This window comes from Malania oleifera, unplaced genomic scaffold, assembly GCF_029873635.1.
Source record: "Malania oleifera isolate guangnan ecotype guangnan unplaced genomic scaffold, ASM2987363v1 ctg843, whole genome shotgun sequence".
NCBI lineage: Eukaryota > Viridiplantae > Streptophyta > Magnoliopsida > Santalales > Ximeniaceae > Malania > Malania oleifera.
In genome coordinates, this window is record NW_026652162.1 from 129,139 (window position 1) to 149,477 (window position 20,339).

Consider the following 20,339-nt stretch of genomic DNA (forward strand, 5'->3'; position numbering starts at 1 on the left):
ATACCCCCCCTAAATCTCTCCAATATACACGGGATCTCTACACTCCCCCTCAAGTTGGATTAGAGATATTAATCATGTCCAACTTGCAGATGAAATCATCGAAACTTTGTCGAACTAACCCTTTGGTAAAGATGTATGTGCTTTGTTCCTTAGTAGATACATACGTCATACAAATGGTTCCTTCTTTAACCTTTTCATTGATAAAATGTCGGTCTACTTATACATGTTTAGTCCTGTCATGTTGAACCAGATTAAGAGAGATACTGATGACTGTTTTGCTATTACAGTAGAGTTTGATAGAGAATTTCATCGGGGATTTGTAATTCTTCCAAGAGTTGCCGTAACCACAGTCATTCACATATCCATTGTGCAACTACCCTGAATTCAGCTTCAACACTTCTTCGAGCCACAACATTTTGTTTTTTTACTTCTCCAAGTCACCAAATTCCCCTATACAAAGGTGCAATATCCGGTGGTAAACCTTCTATCTTCTGTTGATCCTACCCAATCTACATCTGTGAAAACTTATACTTCCTTGCTTTCACACTTCTTGAAGAAGAGTCCTTTACCTGAAGAGCCTTTGAGATACCTAAGGATCTTATAAACGACATCAAGGTGAGTCTTTTTGGGTGAATGCATGTTTTGGCTTGCCACACTAACTGAAAATGCAAAGGCCTTTAAAAGATATTTTTGGGTTTCTTTGGGGTTAAGAAATCATATTTCCTCTCTCTCTCTCTCTAGAATTCAAAGCTCTCTCTCTCTCTCTCTCTCTCTTCGATTTCTTCGCTGTTTGTCGCCTGATTCATTAATCCGAAGTTATCGTGCGTGTAGATCAGGAGAGGATTCTCTTCGAGAATAGCATATCAGAATCTTGTTTCGAGCATTTTTGGGTTTCAACTCGAAATCAAGGCAAGGCTCGATTTTCATTCTGTTTCGGAATATGTATAGTAGTAGGAGTTGTAAGCATGTTTTGTACTGTGGAATATAGGTTTTGGTGTTCCAATTCGTAGTTTTGGGAGCCGTAGAGTTCGTGACTCAATTTTGGGTTTAGGTAAGGGGATTAGGTTTATGTCAGTTTATTTTTGAAATCAGGATTAGTAAACCTGTAGGTTATGATTGTATGTATGTTTTAACTGCCTATTTTGGGAAATCTATCAAGTGAAACCACGGGATTTTCGGGTTACAGTTTTTAGGAAAATTGGAGATTTTGGGTATCATCTCTGTTTTGTTTAGAAAACTGTTTGTTTTTCTTAAACTGTATTATTGAAATGACTATAAGAACCTAAACCGTAGTATGTGGATTTAATATTTGAAAGAAGGGTAAAAAGGTAATTATGCAAATTTCATTGACGAGGCCATCATTCATCGACGAAGGTTGAAGGCTCCTCGTCGATGAAATTCAAAGGATCGTCGACGAGGGAATGCCGAGAGGTTCAGAGAAATTTGAAATATTCGGCTCGTCGATGAGGCTACCATCTCGTCGACGAAGGTAATGGCGGACTCGTTCATGAGGACACCAATTCGTTGACGAATCCACTCGAGTCAAGGGCTATAAATATCAGTTCCATTGCTTCTAAGTTAAGTAATCTTAAATATCCTCTCCCTCTCTCTCTAGAACTCGAAGCTCTCTCTCTCTCTCTCTCTCTCTCTCTCTCTCTCTCTCTCTCTCTCTCTCCTCTATTTCTTCGATGTTCGTCGCCTGATTCGTAAATCCAATGTTACTGCGAAGATTGGGAAAAGATTCTCTACATTTCTAGCGAATCATAATCTCGTTTTGACTGTTTTCGGGTTTCGAGCTAAAATCGAGGTGAGGCTCGGTTTTCGTTTCCGATTCAGTATATATGTAGTAGTACAAATTGTAAGCATGTATTGTACTGTGATTTGTAGGTTTTGGATTTTCGGTTCGTGGTTTTGGGGACCATAGAGTTCGTAGTTAGAATTTGAGTTAAGGTAAGGGGATTCAGTTTATATCAGTTATTTTTTGAAATCAGGATCAAGAAGTTTGTAGGCTACGATCATATGTATGTTTTGGTAATTTATTTGAAAAAATTTATCAAGTGAAAATACGAGATTTTCGGGTTATAGTTTTCGGGAAAATGTGGGGATTTCGGGTATCATCTCTACTTTGTTTGGAAAACTGTCTATTTGCTAAAATTGTATTGTTGAGATAACTGTTATCCATATTTGCATAAACTGTATACTTGAATTGGAAAACGATATGATTTGCCGTAAACCATATAAGTGTGATATATATGGTTGTATGTAAATGTTCTAGATATGTGTAAAACAACTATGTCGCGGCTAATTACCGTACGCTGATATTTATAGGAGTGTAAGCTCCAAAATGATTTCAGGTTTTGTAAAAATCGGCTAGTGGCAGCTAATTACCATACACCGAAACAGCTATGTGGTGGCTAATTACCGTACGCTGCGCCATGTACCAATGTGAAAATCATGGGCGAGAGTGTCCGACTCTATATCCGAGGGTGTGAAATATCACTATGTCATCTGGCTGGTCACCGAAGGGTGCGAGCCACCCTGTATGGCAATGTAATCGTTGTGAAACTTTGAGTTCATGGAGTAGTTGCGTGTTGGCAATGAAATCGCTGTGAAACTTGGGTTCATATCGTAGTTGCGTACTTGTGTGAGTTACATCGTATTGGTAATGTAATTGCTTGAAGCTTCGGGTTTCATAGCGTAGTTGCGTATGTAGCAATGTAATCGCTGTGAGGCTTAGGTTACCTTGTATAGTTGCGTACTAGTGTGACAACACTGACCGTATGTTTTGGGTATCGTATGTATTGGAATGCAATTGTGAAAATACTAGAATTGTATGGAAAATACTAGAATTGTATGGAACTGTATGAAAATGTTTTGGAATTATATCGTATTGTATAGTGTTATATTTTATGTAAAATAACACTGGTATGTCACACACTGATATAACCTGCTTTCTTCCTTACTAAGAGGTGTCTCACCCTGAATGTACATACAATGTTTTTCACGTCCTTCGGGCAGCCGTAATTAGCATCCTAGCGTCTGGAAGCGGGGGTGTCGTTAGCTATTGCTAGTACCTGTTAGGTACAAGTTTCAGTAACCGGGTTGTTGGGATGGTTTTGTAGACACCTGGGGTATGTTTTGTATTATGGGAATGTATATCCTAGCTTATATAGACTCTCGTATGATACTGTATATGTATAAAAAGACCGTATTTCGCTGCGTATCTGATGAGTATGGATTTGTGTGTATATGTGTATAGGGCATCTGTGTACTAACTCACTCAAAAAATGAGCAGCTCGGAAGCTATATCAAGTATAGGAGTTTTGTCGTGTAATATTCAGTTTAAGGGCTAGATCGTCTCCTCAGGGAATACGTTTTAATCTCAAATTTCACGTTCGTCCAATCGAAAATAAAAATACACTGAACTCAGTTTAGATTCAAGATTTTCAAAATTGTTAAGATTCATTCAAACTAATTAAAATAACACGCAAAGTGAAACCTTAAAACTAACATGCATGGAACTAAGGAGTAAACAATGGAAACCCTAATCTACTCAAGGAAACATTGGGACATGCGTTAATTAAAAATGGTAACCTAGAACATAGAATTAAAAACACACAATCGAAACTCAAACAAACACACACACGCGCAATAAAAACCGGACCCTTAACAAAACTAAGAACTCAAAATAAAATCACAATTTTATGCAAACGGAGCACGTTAAAAGTATAAACTTTAATAAAATGGACCCTAACTAAACCAAGCTTCAGTAGAAACAACTAATTTAAATCAGCGAAAATAAATAATAATAACAAAAAAAACAACTAATTTAATTGCTTGGGTCCTAGCACTAACTTTAATTAAGAACAATATAAGTAAATAAAAAAATTAAACTTTAATAATAAAAAAATCAAAATCTCTTAACAAAAACTCAAACTCTAAACTTCCAGTAACTTTAACAAATAAAAAAAAAACATTATTTCATTGCAATAAATAAACAGAAAGGAAAAGAAAAGAAAAGAAAAGGATAAAGAGAGAAGGTGAGAAAGAGAGAAAAGGAGCAAGCCATGAAGAGCTGCTGGTTGGCCGTGGCTTGGACTGGCAGAGGCTTGAAGGTGCTGCTGGAAGGAGTAGCTGCTAAAGAGGAGAGCCACTGAGAGCTGGGCTGGAATCTGCTGTGAAGGAGGACTGTAGGATGCTGGACTCTCGAGGTTGTGCTGGCCTTGGTGGTTGCTGATATGCTGTTGCAAATTTTGGAAGGTTGCTGGAGGACCTACTGGCAGAGAAGAGGAGTAGGGAAGCTGTTGCTGCAGCTGCCTTGGAGGATCTTGCCGAAGTAGGGATAAAGTGGAACTCTCCGGTGCTGGCAGCAAGTGGATGGTGCGTGGGCTGGTGGCTCGCGGCAGAGGATGAAGCTAGAGCTGTGGCCTCGGGTTGGTGCTGGTTCTGGCGGAGAGATTTCCAGAGAGGAAGAGAATGAAAGAACAAAGGGGGAAGGGAATACAGAGAGGGAGAACAGGGAAGAAGAAAGACAAACCAAAACAGAGAAAGAGAGGGTGGGAAAAAATCAAGGTAAAGAGAAGAAGAAGAGAAGGAGAAAGAGAAGAGAGAAGAAAGTTGGCTGGGGGCAGCGCCTAACAGGAAGAGAAAGGGAAAATATATATATATATATATATATATATATATATATATATATATATATAGAAGGGGGTAGTGAAGCCCTATGACTCATGCTAGAGAGAACTGACCCGGATAACCCAGACCCATTTGGAAAGAGCTGACTTGGCTTGCATGGCCAGGTCACATCATATATCCATATATATTTTTTTCATTTTTTTGTTCTCTGTTCATCGCCAAATTTGACCCTTCTGGAGCCTGTTTCTCACAAAACTCGAAACATGAAAGTTGTATATAATCTTTTCCTCTTTCTCCAAAAATTTGAATCGTTACGATTAGAGCTTGTACAAAAAAGTTATGTACGATATACGAACAGATGTTGGTTTTGGTTCCCTGGACTTTTCCTGCGATAAAAAATTATCAAAAATTCGTAAATTGCACAATAAAACTCAAGAATGATAATTTTGGCACTTTATTAGAATATTGCATAAATTTGGACATTTAATTAAAAATATAAGCCGTAAAGCCGTAATCATGTACCCCACGGGGTCAGACCTTTTTTTTTTTTAGTATCGTATCATGTATGTTTGAATTGATACAGAGACAAGTTAGGTTACTATACTCACACTTGGAACCCACCTGCAGGTTTGGGGCAAGACAGCTTGGTATCAGAGCTAACAAGGTTACTAGGTCTTGTAGACTTGGTTAGGAGTATTGATGCGTACATACCAGGGTATAGGATGTAGGAAATCGGTAGTGTTCGTCGAGGGTTTTTTTGTTGCTAGATTGGGATTTGTTGGTGGTATTCCTTGTTTTTCCTAAGATGACGATTCTAGTAAAGGTAGGGCAGACTACCTTGCGTGTTGGCAATGTAATCACTGTGAAACTTGAGTTCATATCGTAGTTGCGTACTTGTGTGAGCTACATCGTATTGGCAATGTAATCGCTTGAAGCTTTGAGTTTCATAGCGTAGTTGCATATGTAGCAATGTAATCGCTGTGAGTCTTTGAGTTTCATAGCGTAGTTGCATATGTAGCAATGTAATCACATGTGCATTGATTTCATGATTACTAGAGTTTGTAGTTGTAGGCACCGCCTTGAAATTCATTCACGTCATTTGCTAGAGACTAGCAAAACGTTAGTTGGGGGGTGTGATTACGCGCCGAAACTGCGTAATTAGACGTTTAACCCGAGCTTTACGGTTTATATTTTTAATTAAATGTCTAAAATTTTCTGATATTTTAATAAAATTCCAAAATTATCATTCTTGAACTTTATTGCACTATTTATGAGAATTTGGTAATTTTTTGTCGCAGTAAAATTCCCGGGAATCAAAACCGACACCTGTTCGTATTTTGTGCATAATTTTTCCGTCCGAACTCCGATTGAGACTATTCAAATTTATATAGAAATAGGAAAGGATCATCTACAACTTTTGTGTTTTGAGTTTTATGAGATACGGGCTCCAGAAGAGCAGAATTTGTAATGAACAGAGAATAAAAAAAATGAAAAAATATAGCAATTCGGGTTTCCTATTTGGGTCTAGGGCTTTCCCCCCTATCCTATTTAACCCTTCTCTTTCTCTTCCTACATAGGCAGCCCCCATGGCTCCCCATTCTCCTCTTCTCCTTCTTCTTCTTTTTCTTTTTCTTCTTTAGTTTGTTTTATTTGTTCTTTTCAATTCTGCTTTGCTCTTTGTCTCTTCTCTCTTATTCTTCCCTGCTCTTCTTCTTCTCTTCTCTCCAATTTCTTTGCTTTCTCTTGCCCAACCTCCAACCTCTCTGCTGTACATGAATCAACAAACCACCCGTGAGCTTTCACGAACTACTGCACAGTCCATAGCACAGCACCCTGCTGCCACGGCCTAAAGCTTTCATGGCTTTTCTTTTTCTCTTTCTCTCATCTTTTCTTTCTTTTTATATAATTTTTGGTTAGTTGAATAAGTGTTAAATGTTATCTTTTGAAGATTATTTAAAGTTTTGAATTTGAATATTGTGTTAGTCGGATAATTGTTAAGTATTAATTTTCTTTGGGTTATTTGAAATTTTGAATTGTGAATGTTTTTAATTTTTGGTTCTTTTTGAAGCTCAGCTTAATTAGGGTCAGATTTATCAAAGTTTGCATTTTTATTGTATTTCGATAGCATTTAAATTTAGGTTTTTGTTTGTGTTTTTTTATTTTGGTTCGAGTTCTTGATTTTTGTTAAAGTTTCGATTTTTAATGTGTGTGTGTGTGATTGAGTTTCCATTATGTGCTTTAATTCCATGATTAATGTTACCATTTTTAATTAGTGCGTGTTTCGATGTTTCCTTAGGTAGATTAGAGTTTCCATTCTTGCATGTTTTAGTTCCATATTTTAGGTTTCCAATTTTTATTAACGCGTGTCCCAATGTTTCTTTAAGTAGACGTAGGGTTTCTATTCTTGTTTTCTTTTATTTAGTGAATGTTAGTTTAGAGTTTTAAATTACGTGTCATTTAATTCATCAAAAGTGAAATTGAACAATCTTGAAAAACCCTGAATCTGAACTGAGTTCAGTACAATTTTATTTTCGATTGGAAGAACGTAAGATTTGAGATTAAATGCATTCCCTGAGGAGACGATCTAGCCCTTGGGCTTAATATTACACGACAGAACTCCTATACTTGGGATAGCTTTCGAGCTACTCATTTTTCGAGTGAGTCAGGTTACCTTGTGTAGTTGCGTACTAATGTGACGACACTGACTGTATGTTTTGGGTATCGTATGTACTAGAATGCAATTGTGAAAAGACTGGAATTGTATGGAACTGTATGGAATTGTATGGAACTATATGAAAATGTTTTGGAACTATATTGTATTGTATAGTGTTATATTTTATGTAAAATAATACTGGTATGCCACACAGTGATATAACCTACTTTCTTCCTTACTGAGAGGTGTCTTACCCCAAATGTATGTACAATGTGTTTTAGGTCCTTTGGGTAGCCGTAATTAGCATCCTAGCGTCTGGAAGCGGGGGTGTCATTAGCTACTGCTAATACCTATTAGGTACGATTTTCAGTATCCGGGTTGTCTGGATGGTTTTGTAGACACCTGGGGTATGTTTTGTATTATGGAAATGTATATCCTAACTTATATAGATTCTGGTATGAGACTTTATATGCAAGAACCCAAATCGTAATAACTGGATCTAAATGAATAAGAGAGGGGCAAATTGGGAATTTGGCATATTTCGTCGACGAAGCCATATTTCGTCAACGAAGCCTTTGTTCTTCTCATCGAAGAAATTCAGAGACTCGTCGATAAGGAGAAGCCAAGGGGTTTCAGAAAAACCGGTGATCTCAGATTTGTTGCCAAGGCCACCGATTCATCGACGAAGGTAACAAAAGATTCGTTGACGAAGGCACCATTTCGTCGACGACTTGGGTTGGGTCAAAGGGCTATAAATAGGAATTTTCATTTCTTCCAAGCTAAGAAAACTCAACCTTATCTCTCTCTCTCTAAAACTCTCCCTACTCTCTCTCACTCTCTAGATTTCTTCGCTGATCGTTGATGGAATATGAAATATGAAGTTTCCTTGAGGATCGTGGAAGGATTCTCTACAACTTCTACGGATCAAAATCTCGTTTCAAAGATTTTCGGGTTTTGGCATTAAATCGAGGTAAGGCTCGATTTTCAATTCTGATTCGGTAGTTTTGTAGGCAACTGTGTTGTGAGTATATTATGTACTGTTGATTGTAGGTTTTGGAACTCGGTTCGCTGTTTAGGGACCTTGGAGTTCGAGATTGGCTATTCGGGGAAAAGGTAAGGGGAACTATGTTTATATTGGTTATTTTTGAAATCGAACTCGGTGGAATTGTGGTTCACGGTCCTATATATGTTATGACTACTCATTTGGGGGGATCTGACGGGGAAAAATATGGGTTTTTCATTATTACAGTTTTGGGAAAAAGAGGGCGACGGACTGAATCCCTGGTTTTGATGAAAACCTATGTATATGATGATTTATACTGTTTTATTGGGATGGTCGTGCCTTGACTTATTTAAACTGTATTTTTTTGAAAAATCATGATTTAGATTTCCAAATGGGTGTGGTTTGTTTGGTTATATGAGCATGCATGTGTGTGTGATATGTTGACATACTAGTAGGAACAAGGTTCCGAAATTGTTCCAAGTACTGAGAGTGTTCGGCTCTATATCCGAGGGCGTGTATTTATCGCCTGCCATGTGGGAAAGAGTGTCCGGCTCTATATCCGAGGGTGTGTGTTTATCGCCTGAGGCGCGTGTTTATCACCTACCATGTGGGTAAGAGTGTCCGACTCTATATTCGAGGGCGTGAGCCTATTTCGGCAGATCAGGCTAAAGGGTGTGGATCCACTAGTTATGCGCCGGTATGATGCCATGGGAGTCGAGGACTAGCCATGTGCCGGTGGCGCCGTGCTTCGCTGGTTGGCTACGGGCCAAAGCCAGACTGTCGCAGACCAGCTTCGGGCTGATGGGTGTGACAACACCAGGTTTGCTGATCATGTGTGCATGTGTGTGTATGCACTGTGTAAACTAGTACTGGACTGCATTTAACTGTGTGTATGTTGTATCATGATAATACTCAAATGCCACAAACTGATATAACCTGTGTTCTTCCTTATTGAGAGGTGTCTCACCCCTGTTGTAAATATATTTTTACAGGTCCTTCTAGTAATCGGAACTAGCGTCCTAGTGTAGGGAGCGCAGTGATTGGTGTACTGCGTTAGCACTTGGGTAAGTGCTAGGACTGTATTTTTGGTGGGTTGCCATTTTGAGATGTGTTTGGGCACCCGTTTGTACGTTGTGATAGAGCCATGTTTTGCTCTTGTATAGACTCTGGTATGGTACGACATATGTATATATAGAACGACCTTTTTCCGCTACGTATATGATTGTGTTTGGATGTGTTTAAGGTGCCTGGGAACCCCATGGGGTTGGACCCTCATTCTTTGTACTGTATCTCTGGATGTTTTATCGGATACAGGGACATGTTAGATTACATTTTCACCTTTGGGTCCCATTTTGGGGTTCGGGGCGTGACAGCTTGGTATCAGAGCTAACCAGGTTACTAGATCTTATAAACTTGGTTAGGCTTAGTCGTGAGTACATACCAGAGTATAAGATGTGGATATGGGTAGAGTTGGTTGAGGGTTGTTTGGTTGCTAGATCGAGATTTGTTGATGGTATTCCTTATTTTTCCTGGGATGACGATTCTAGTAAAAGCAGGGCAGATCATTGATGACTTTCGTGTCGATGTGATAGGACAAACCTAGAACTGGCAGGGAGTAGTTAACACGATTAGTGTAGATCATTGTGTTAACTGTATGTGTTGTAGGGATGCTAATAGATTCCTATTGTGATGCAGAATGGAGCCCAAGGATGGGAAGTGGTTCCGAGGAGACTGCGAGTGATGAGTCTCATTCTGTGCCTCGATGTTTGATGAGGCAGGTATTACGGGAGATCGGAAGGAGTGTGAGGAGGCGTGAGTGCTCTCCTACTGCTGCGGGGTGCACCATTGAGAGGTTCACAAGCATGCATCCTCCGACGTTCTCTAAAGGACCTAACCCGACGACAGCAGAGGACTGGATGGAGAAGACTGAGAGGATTCTGAAAGTCTTGCACTACACGGATAGGCAGTGAGTCCTCCATGCTACTTTCTAGCTATTTAGAGAGGCGGATCGATGGTGGACTGTGGTGAGTCTGCTGGGGAAGCGGAGAGCTGGTCTTGAGGAGGTGACGTGGAGCCGTTTCAAGGAGGTGTTCTTCGACAGATACTTCCCGACTTCAGTACGTGATGCAAAGGCAGATGAATTTTCTGCTCTGACTCAAGGGAGTATGACGGTGCAGGGGTATGCTGCTCGGTACCTAGAGCTATCCTACTTTGCACCATGTATGATCTCGAATGAGTATGAGAAGACTCAGAGGTTCGAGAAGGGTTTGAGGAAGGATATCCGCAGACTTGTGGGTATGCTTCAATTCTGTGAGTTCTTGGTGTTGGTGGATAAAGCCACGGTGATTGAAATCGGTATACGAGAGGATGAGGTGGATCAGGAATCGAGAAAGAGGACAGTACCTTCTGGTTCTCAGATAGGATCTCGTCAGGGATCGTGGAAGAAGAGGAGCAAGGGCTCGAGCTATCACTAGAATACCGAGCATTGGGATTCTTAGATGAGCCAGACTGGTGGTCGTTGTACCAGATGTCATAGGCGGCACGAGGGTGAGTGCTGGTCATTTGGGGGTAACAGCTATAATTGTGGCCGGCCAGGGCACACGTCTTGTGATTGTCGTGCACCGAGGCGAGACGTACCTACAGTTAGTGGGGACCGAGGGAGCAATCAGATACCTCGGGGAACCGTTCAGATGAATACAACTCTAGCCAGAGTATACTCTCTTACTCCAGCAGAGGCTGAGCATTCAGGTAACGTGGTGACAGGAACCTTATTATTGCTTTCAAATAAAGCTTTTATTTTGTTTGATTCGGGTGCAACCCATTCCTTTGTATCTGTGACTTTTGTGGGATGGTGTGGGGTTGAGACCCGAGACATGAATGAGGTGTTATCTGTTACTATGCCATCTAGGAGTGTATCTTTCTGTAGGAAGATGTTGGTAGACTGCCTAGTGGAAATTTAGGGAAAACTGCTACCGGTGAATCTTATTGTATAAGACATGTCGGGGTTCGATGTCATTCTGGGGATGGATTGGTTGTTCTCCAGTTATGCTGTGATTGACTGTCGTAGGAAGGTGGTAGTTTTAAGACTTCCTGGGGAGTAGGAGTACGAATTCGTAGGATCATGTATGCGTTCAGCGCCACAGATTCTGTCAGCACTACAGGCGAGAAGGCTACTCTTGGATGGATGTCAGGGGTACCTAGCTTGTATGAAGGAACCGCAACAGAATGAGTTGAGACTCGAGGAAATTAGGGTAGTCAGCGAATTCCCGGATGTGTTTCCAGATGATTTACCCGGTTTACCTCCATATTGTAAGGTGGAGTTTGCGATAGAGTTACTACCTGGTAAAGCACTAATCTCTAAAGCTCCATACCGGATGGCTCTAGCAGAACTTCGGGAGTTGAAGGAGCAATTGCAGGAACTACTAGACATGGGATTCATTCGACCTAGTGTTTCGCCCTGGGGAGCTCCAGTACTATTTGTAAAGAAGAAGGACGGGTCGATACGGATGTGTATTGATTACCGTGAGATTAACAAGGTGACTATGAAAAATCACTATCCTTTACCTCATATAGATGATCTCTTTGATCAATTACAGGGAACGCGGGTCTTTTCGAAGATTGATTTGCGATCAAGATATCATCAAGTGAGGGTTAGAGCGAAGGATGTAGCGAAGACATCTTTCCGGACCAAATATGGCTGCTATGAGTTCTCAGTCATGTCATTTAGGTTAACGAATGCTCCGGCGGTGTTCATGGATCTGATGAACAGGGTTTTCCATGAGTACCTAGATCGATTCGTAGTGGTATTCATTGATGACATTCTGGTATGCTCGAGGAGTATGGAAGAGCACGTGGATCATTTGAGGTTAGTGTTACAGATTCTGTGGGAGAAGAAGTTGTATGCTAAATTGAAGAAGCATGAATTCTGGTTGATTCAGATTGCGTTCTTAGGCCATGTGGTTACTAGGGACGGTATATTAATTGATCCTAGCAAGATTGAAACTATGGTCGACTAGGTAAGGCTGAAGAATGTGCATGAGGTTCAGAGTTTTCTGGGACTGGCGGGTTACTATCATCGGTTCGTAAAGGGTTTCTCTAAACTGTCTAGACCTCTAACACGATTGAGCAGGAAAGGAGTCCAGTTTGAGTGGACCAGTGATTGCGAGCAGTGCTTTCAGGATTTGAAGCACTAGCTGGTTACTGCTCTAATGTTGATCATTCCTTCAGGGGATGGCGGGATTGTGATTTATAACGATGCGTCTCTGAAAGTTCTGGGATGTGTGCTTATGCAGCAAGGTAAGGTAGTAGCTTATGCATCTCGACAACTAAAGGAATATGAGCACAACTACCCTACGCACGATGTGGAGTTAGTTGTTGTGGTTTATACACTAAAGATTTGGCAACACTATCTGTACGGGGTGCAGTGTGAGATCTTCACTGACCATAAGAGCCTCAGGTATTTCTTCACGCAGAAGGAGTTGAACATGAGGCAGAGGCGGTGGCTAGAGTTGATCAAGGACTACGACTGCACGATCAGTTATCACCCGAGAAAGGCTAATGTGGTAGCTGATGCGTTGAGTTGGAAGTCAGGGCCTATGGCTGTATCTGCGATTTTAACTCAGTGTCACATTGGATGGGATTTGGAAAGCTTAGGTATAGATTTGGTGGTTGGAGATCAACAGGCTTATATTGCTGGTTTGATGGTCCAATTAACCTTATTTGAGCATATAAAAGCCGCACAAGCTAGTGATGCAAAGTTAATAGAGGTTATGGAAAAGGTACAACAGGAATTGGCTACAGATTTTAACATCCCTGAGGGAGGTGTGCTGAGGTTTGGGACCAGACTTTGTGTTCTAAACAATGATGAGATCAGAAGAACGATTCTAAAGGAGACGCATCGTTCTATGTATACGGTACATCCTGGTAGTACAAAGATGTATCAGAACTTGCAGGAGACCTTCTGGTGGTCTGGTATGAAGACGCAAATTGCTCAGTTCGTGGAGCAGTGTCTGACGTGTCAGTAGGTGAAAACTAAACATCAAAGGCCGGTGGGGCTTGCAGCCTTTGCCTATTCTGGTATGGAAATGGGAGCATATTTCCATGGATTTTGTGACCGTAGCACTTCACGAGCAGAATGCTATTTGGGTGATTGTGGATAGATTGATGAAATTCGCTCATTTCATACCGATCAAAGTTAGCTATCCTTTGAGTAGGCTAGCAGATTTGTACGTGCATGAGATTGTGAGAATGCACGGAGTACTGGTGTCCATAGTATCGGATTGGGATCTAAGGTTTACTTCTTGATTCTGGATGAGCTTGCAGGAGGTATTAGGGACGAAACTTACTTTCAGTATAGCGTTCCACCCCCAGACTGATGGACAGTCGGATAGGACGATACAGATATTGGAAGATATGTTGCGAGCGTGTGTGTTAGACTTTGGTGGTAGTTGGATACAGTTTATGCCACTTGTAGAGTTCGCTTATAATAACAACTTCTAGTCTAGTATCGGGATGGCACCGTTCGAGGCTTTGTATGGTCGAAGGTGTAGATCTACTTTGTGTTGGGATGAGGTTGGTGAACGTTAGGTGTTAGGACCTGAACTTGTGCAGCAGGTGTCTGATAAGGTGGGTTTGATCCGGGAGAGGATTAGATTAGCTCAGAGTCGGCAGAAGAGTTACACGGATGTTCACCACTGTGAGTTAGAGTTTGAAGTGAGAGGTAAGGTATTTCTGCGTATTGCTCTGATGAAAAGGGTGATGAGATTTGGGAGAATGGGCAAGCTGAGCCCGAGGTATATCAGACCATTCGAGGTACTTGAGCGAGTGGGTTCGGTAGCCTACAGAGTTGCATTACCTCCAGCACTTTCGAGGGTCCATGATGTGTTTCATGTATCTATGTTGAGGAGGTACGTGTTGGATCCTTCACATGTTCTTAGTTATGATGAGTTGGAAATTGGGGATACTTTAGCGTATGAGGAGATATCTATTCAGGTTCTGGACCGTAAAGTTCAGAAGCTTCGTACCAAAGAGATACTGTTAGTGAAGGTATTGTGGCAGAACCACGAGGCTGAGGAAGCTTCTTGGGAACTGGAAACGAAAATACGCCGAAAGTATCCACAGTTGTTTTGAGCACTTGTACATGATCCTACTGTGGGTTGGGATAGGTGGTTAGTCATCGGGAGTGCGTGTGTATTGTGAACTCCTGAGACAATTGTGTATGTAACCACGGTATTCCTCCACCATAAGTGAGGGTATGTATGTGTATGTGTATGATGAGGCTACGTTGTAGTGGTTGCCAGTTTTCTCTAGAGTCATGTCTATGTATTTGATTGTATGAATGAGTTTGTGAATGAGAGATGGCGAATTTCGAGGACGAAATTTTTGTAAGGAAGGGAGATTGTAAGAACTCGAACCGTGATAATTGGGTCTAAATGAATAAGAGAGGGGCAAATTGGAAATTTGGCATATTTCATCGATGAAACCAGATTTTGTCGATGAAGCCTTTGTTCTTCCCTTCGACGAAATTCAGAGACTCGTTGACAAGGAGGAGCTGAGGGGTTTCAAAAAAATCGGTGATCTCAGATTCGTCGACGAGGCCACCGATTCGTCGATGAAGGTAATGGAAGATTCGTCGACGAAGGCACCATTTCGTCAATGAGTTGGGCCGGGTTAAAAGGCTATAAATTGGATTTTTCATTTCTTCCAAGATAAGAAAACTCAACCTTATCTCTCTCTCTCTCTCTAGAACTCTCCCTATTTTCTCTCTCTCTCTAGATTTCTTCACAGATCGTTGATGGAATCGGAAATCTGAAGTTACCACGAGGATCGTGGATGGATTCTCTACAATTTCTATGGATCAGAATCTTGTTTCAGAGATTTTTGGGTTTTGGCATAAAATCGAGGTAAGGCTCAATTTTTAATTCCGATAGTTTTGTAGGCAACTGTGTTATGAGTATATTCTGTACTGTTGATTGTAGGTTTTGGAACTCAATTCGCTGTTTAGGGACCTTGGAGTTTGGGTTTGGTTATTCGGGGAAAAGGTAAGGGGAACTATGTTTATATTGTTTATTTTTGAAATCGGATTCGGTGGAACTGTGGTTCACGGTCCTATGTGTGTTATGGCTACTCATTTGGGGGGATCTGAAGGGGAAAACTATGAGTTTTTCATTATTACAATTTTGGGAAAAGGGGGCAACGGGCTGAATCCCTGGTTTTGATGAAAACCTATGTATATGATGATTTATACTGTGTTATTAGGATAGCCATTCCTTGACTTGTTTAAACTGTATTTGTTTGAAAAACCATGATTTAGATTACCAAATGGGTATGGTTTGTTTGGTTATATGAGCATGCATGTGTGTGTGATATGTTGAATTGCTAGTAGGAACACGGTTCCGAAATTGTTCCAGGTACTGAGAGTGTCTGGCTCTATATTTGAGGGCGTGTGTTTATCGCCTGCCATCTGGGCAAGAGTGTCCGGCTCTATATCCGAGGACGTGTGTTTATCGCCTGCCATGTGGGCAAGAGTGTTCGGCTCTATATCTGAGGACGTGTGTTTCCTGTCATGTGGGTAAGAGTGTCCGGCTCTATATCCGAGGGCGTGAGCCTATTCCGGCAGATCAGGCCGAAGGGTGTGGATCCACCAGTTATGCGCGGGTACGATGCCATGGGAGTCGAGGACTAGCCATGTGCCGGTGGTGCCATGCTTCGCGGGTTGGTTACGGGGCAATGCTGGATTGTCACGGACTGGCTTCGGGCCGATAGGTGTGACGACACCGGGTTTGCTGATCATGTGTGTGTGTGTGTGTGTGTATGCACTGTGTAAACTAGTACTGGACTCCATATAACTGTGTGTATGTTGTATCGTGATAACACTCAAATGCCACACACTGATATAACCTATGTTCTTCCTTACTGAGAGGTGTCTCACCCCTACTATACGTTCATTTTTATAGGTCATTCGAGTAACCGGAACTAGCGTCCTAGTGTAGGGAGCGTAGTGGCCGGTGTATTGTGTTAGCGCTTGGGTAAGTGCTAGGACTGTATTTTTGGTGGGTTTCCATTTTGAGATGTGTTTGGGCACCCGTTTGTACGTTGTGATAGAGCCATGTTTTGCTCTTATATAGACTCTGGTATGGTATGACATATGTATATATAGAATGACCTTTTTCCGTTGCGTATATAATTGTGTTTGAATGTGTTTAGGGTGCCTGGGAACCCCACGAGGTCGGACCCTCATCCTTTGTACTGTATCTTTAGATGTTTTATCGGATACAGGGACATGTTAGATTACATTTTCACCCTTGGGGTCCCATTTCAGGGTTTGAGGCGTGACAGTATATGTATAAAAAGACCATATTTCACTACGTTTCTGATGAGTGTGGATTTGTATGTGTATGTGTATATGGCATCTGTGTACCCCACGGGGTCGGACCTTTTTTTTTTCTGTATCGTATCATGTATCTTTGAATTGATACAGAGACAGGTTAGGTTACCATATTCACACCTGGGACCCACTTACGGGTTCGGGGCATGACAATGACCGTAATAGCGGCTAACTACCGTACGCTGCGCCATGTGCCAGTTCATTACCATGGGCGAGAGTGCCCGACTCTATATTCGAGGGTGTGAAATATCTCCTGTGTGTTCCAGTTGGTCACCGATGGGTGTGAGCTACACAATATCAGCGACATACCACTGTCAGGCTTCGATTATCACAGGGTATTACTTGTCGGAAGCGAGGGGTGTCGTTTAGCTGCTTTTAGTACTTGTTTAGGTATGATTTTTGCAACCGGGTTGTCGTAATGGATTTTGTAGACCCCGGCTTATGTATTGTAAATTTTGGGAACGTATATTCTAGTATTGTATAGACTCTGGTATGGTATGTGTATGGATAGTATGATATTAGATGAGTATGGATGTATATGTGTATGTGTGTAGGGCATCCGTGCACCCCACGGGGTCGGACCCTCTTTCAATAATGTATCATGTATGTTTAAATTGATACAGAGACAAGTTAGGTTATTTTATTCACACCTGGGACCCATCTGCGGGTTCGGGGCGTGATAGTATCGGAGAATCCATTTTACCGCTAACCAATGCTTCTTTCCTGGATTTGAGAGAAACTAACTAACAACTCCAACATCATAAGCTAAATTTGGTCTTGTGCAAACCATTGCATACATTAAGGAACCAATGGTTGAAGCATAAGGAATTTTCTTCATCTCTTCCTTGTCTTTCTCACTTGTAAGACTTTGTTTTACACTCTTGTGTATTTGTAAGGCTTATGCCTTTTGTATCCATTTTGTACAACATATTTGGTGATAGAGGATTTGGACCACCGTGCCCTGTGGACGTACCTCAATATTTTAGGGAACCACATTAAATTTCTTGTGTTCTCATTTTTTATTTATCATTTGTATTACTCCATTGATTTACTTGTGGGAATTATTCGTATATAAATTTTTTCCCAACATTTGAGAGGATGACCAACAACTCATCAACAAGAACAATGATTCATGAGACACGATATAAGATTAGGTGTTTGCTAAATCAAGAAGCCATAGACTATTATTTATTTAGTTCTTTATTTCAAGCTTCTTTCTCTATTAAAAAAAAAAACTGAAGTACAAATCAAGACAAAAAATTGAAACTGTACGTATAGGAAGTTGATTGTGCACACAGCAACACATTGCAAACTACTCCTCATCTTCAAACTCAAATAACAAAACAGCTTCTTTCCATAGCAGAAGTTGGATTTTTGTTGGTATATCTCAATGAGATACCCAACTACAGTTTTGGGGATTGTTTTGACAATGATTTCTTGGGATGGAGTATACTAAAATGCCACCCATTATAAGGGAGAGGAGAGAGAAGCCCTTTTGGACTTCAAGCATTCTCTCACCGATCCTTCCAACCACCTCTCTTCCTGGGTTGGTGATGATTGTTGCAAGTGGACAAGAGTTCACTGCCACAACACCACTGGCAATGTCATCCATCTCAACCTCCCCAATCTATTCCCTATTGATGATTATGAATCTTTCAATGCTGCGTACAAGAGGTCCTGTTTGGGTGGGAACATAAGCCGCTCTTTGCTGCAATTGAAACATCTTCAGCATCTGGACTTGAGTGACAATTGCTTTTTGGGACTTCAGATTCCATAGTTCCTTGGTCCCCTCACCAGTCTCACTCATTTGAACCTTTCTTCTACGGGATTTATGGGCCCTATTCCTCCTCAACGTGGGAGCTTGCTTTATCTTGATATTGGCAGGAATGATTATTTGTACATTGTAGATGATGTAATATGGATTTCTCATCTCTCCTCAATTGAATTCCTTGACATGACCTATGTCAATCTCAGTAGAGCATCTAATAATTGGCTTCAGATGATGAACATGCTCCCTTCCTTGTCCACGCTACACTTGTCTCTCTATTTCCTTAGTCACCAACTTCCTCTTTCTCATGTCAATTTTTCTTCCCTCGTCTCTCTTGATCTCTCCTATAACAATTTCATGTATTCTTCGCATTAGGATGGCTTTCTAGTCTCTCTTCTATTGTTTCTCTTGATTTGAGTTATAACCGAATTCCTGGTTTGCTTCCTGCCCTTCTACGAAACCTAACTACTCTTCGGTTCCTTAATCTTGCTTATAACCAATTCAACTCTGCAATACCAAAGTGGTTGTATGACATGACCAGCCTCCAAATTCTTGATCTTAAATACAACAATTTTCAAGGATCAATTTCAGGTGCTTTTGCCAACCTTACATCACTCACAGAACTTCAGTTGTCTTCCAATTACTTTGAAGGACGGATTCCAAGATCCTTGGGAAATCTTTGCAATTTAAGAATTTTAGGTTTGTCATTGAACCAACTCAGTGGAGATATTTCTGAATTTTTTGGAGATCATTCATCTATTTCGTGCATCAAGGAAATGCTAGAGTCCTTGAATTTTGGGTTGAATCACCTGTCAGGCCAATTACCCAATCATTTGGGAGAATTTAAAAGTTTGACCATTCTTGATATTTTCTCCAACTCCATTTCAGGGCCAATTCCTGTGTCTATAGGGAAATTATCATCCTTGAGGAGGTTAGATATTTCTTCCAATCTTTTCAATGGGAGTATTCCAGAAACTCTTGGAAGTCTCTCCAAATTAGAAGGAGTGTTTATCTCTAACAATTCCTTTGAAGACATTGTTTCAGAAGTTCACTTTGCAAATCTGACAAGACTAAAGTATTTTGTAGCTGATTCAAACCAGCTAACCTTGAAAATAAGCCACAATTGGATTCCTCCATTTCAACTCCGTGAAATATCTATGAGCTCAAGTGATGGGGGACCTCAATTATTTCCTGCATGGCTTCAAACATAGAACAAATTGAAATATTTACCCCTATCAAATGCTTCAATATCAGGTGTAATCCCAACATATTGGCTCTCCAATAAGTCCTAACTTTTCTATGTTGATCTATCTCAAAATCAGATCCAAGGCTCAGTACCTCCCATCCCTGCCACAGTAAATTATTTTCATCTTTCAAATAATTACTTCAATGGATCACTTGCTCCCTTTTTGTGTAACCAAATGGTGGATGAGGAATCCAAATTGTTATCTTTAGCATTATCAAAAAAAAAAAATTATTTGGAGAAATTCCTAATTGTTGGGTGAATTGGAAAAATTTAAGGGTGTTGACGTTGGTCACACCCAGTTTTGATTATGACAAATACTCTTGGAACTAATGGTTGTACTAAGAATTGCATGTAGGTTCACCTTATGCGTGCTTTAGGATTAAAAGACATATCATGATGGCATGCGGTGTTCCTACCGAATAATGAAGATCTATGTGTTGTATTTTGTATTCATTAGTTTATTTCTTCATTATGGGATGTAATTTATTGTGAACTGTGTACTTGTATGGCCTGTAATAATTTGTATCATGCATGGTAGGTAGATATGCTCAAAACGATCATAGTTGGTCCTTAAGTACCTACACTAAGAACACAAGTCCCCTACATCTCTTATCATAATCAGGGAATCAAATTAAGGCTAAAATGAAC

The 20,339-nt window shown here is 40.7% G+C and overlaps 1 protein-coding gene across 1 annotated transcript; it reads left to right on the forward strand.

The window, feature by feature from the left end:
- The first annotated feature begins 4,067 nt into the window (after positions 1 to 4,067).
- LOC131147240 (receptor-like protein 34) lies at positions 4,068 to 19,656 on the forward strand. The gene is made up of 5 exons (XM_058097001.1): positions 4,068 to 4,081; positions 4,261 to 4,433; positions 9,987 to 10,103; positions 12,519 to 12,587; positions 18,821 to 19,656. The coding sequence occupies exons 1-5, from the start codon at positions 4,068 to 4,070 to the stop codon at positions 19,654 to 19,656; spliced, it is 1,209 nt and encodes a 402-aa protein (XP_057952984.1).
- The last annotated feature ends 683 nt before the right edge of the window (positions 19,657 to 20,339 follow it).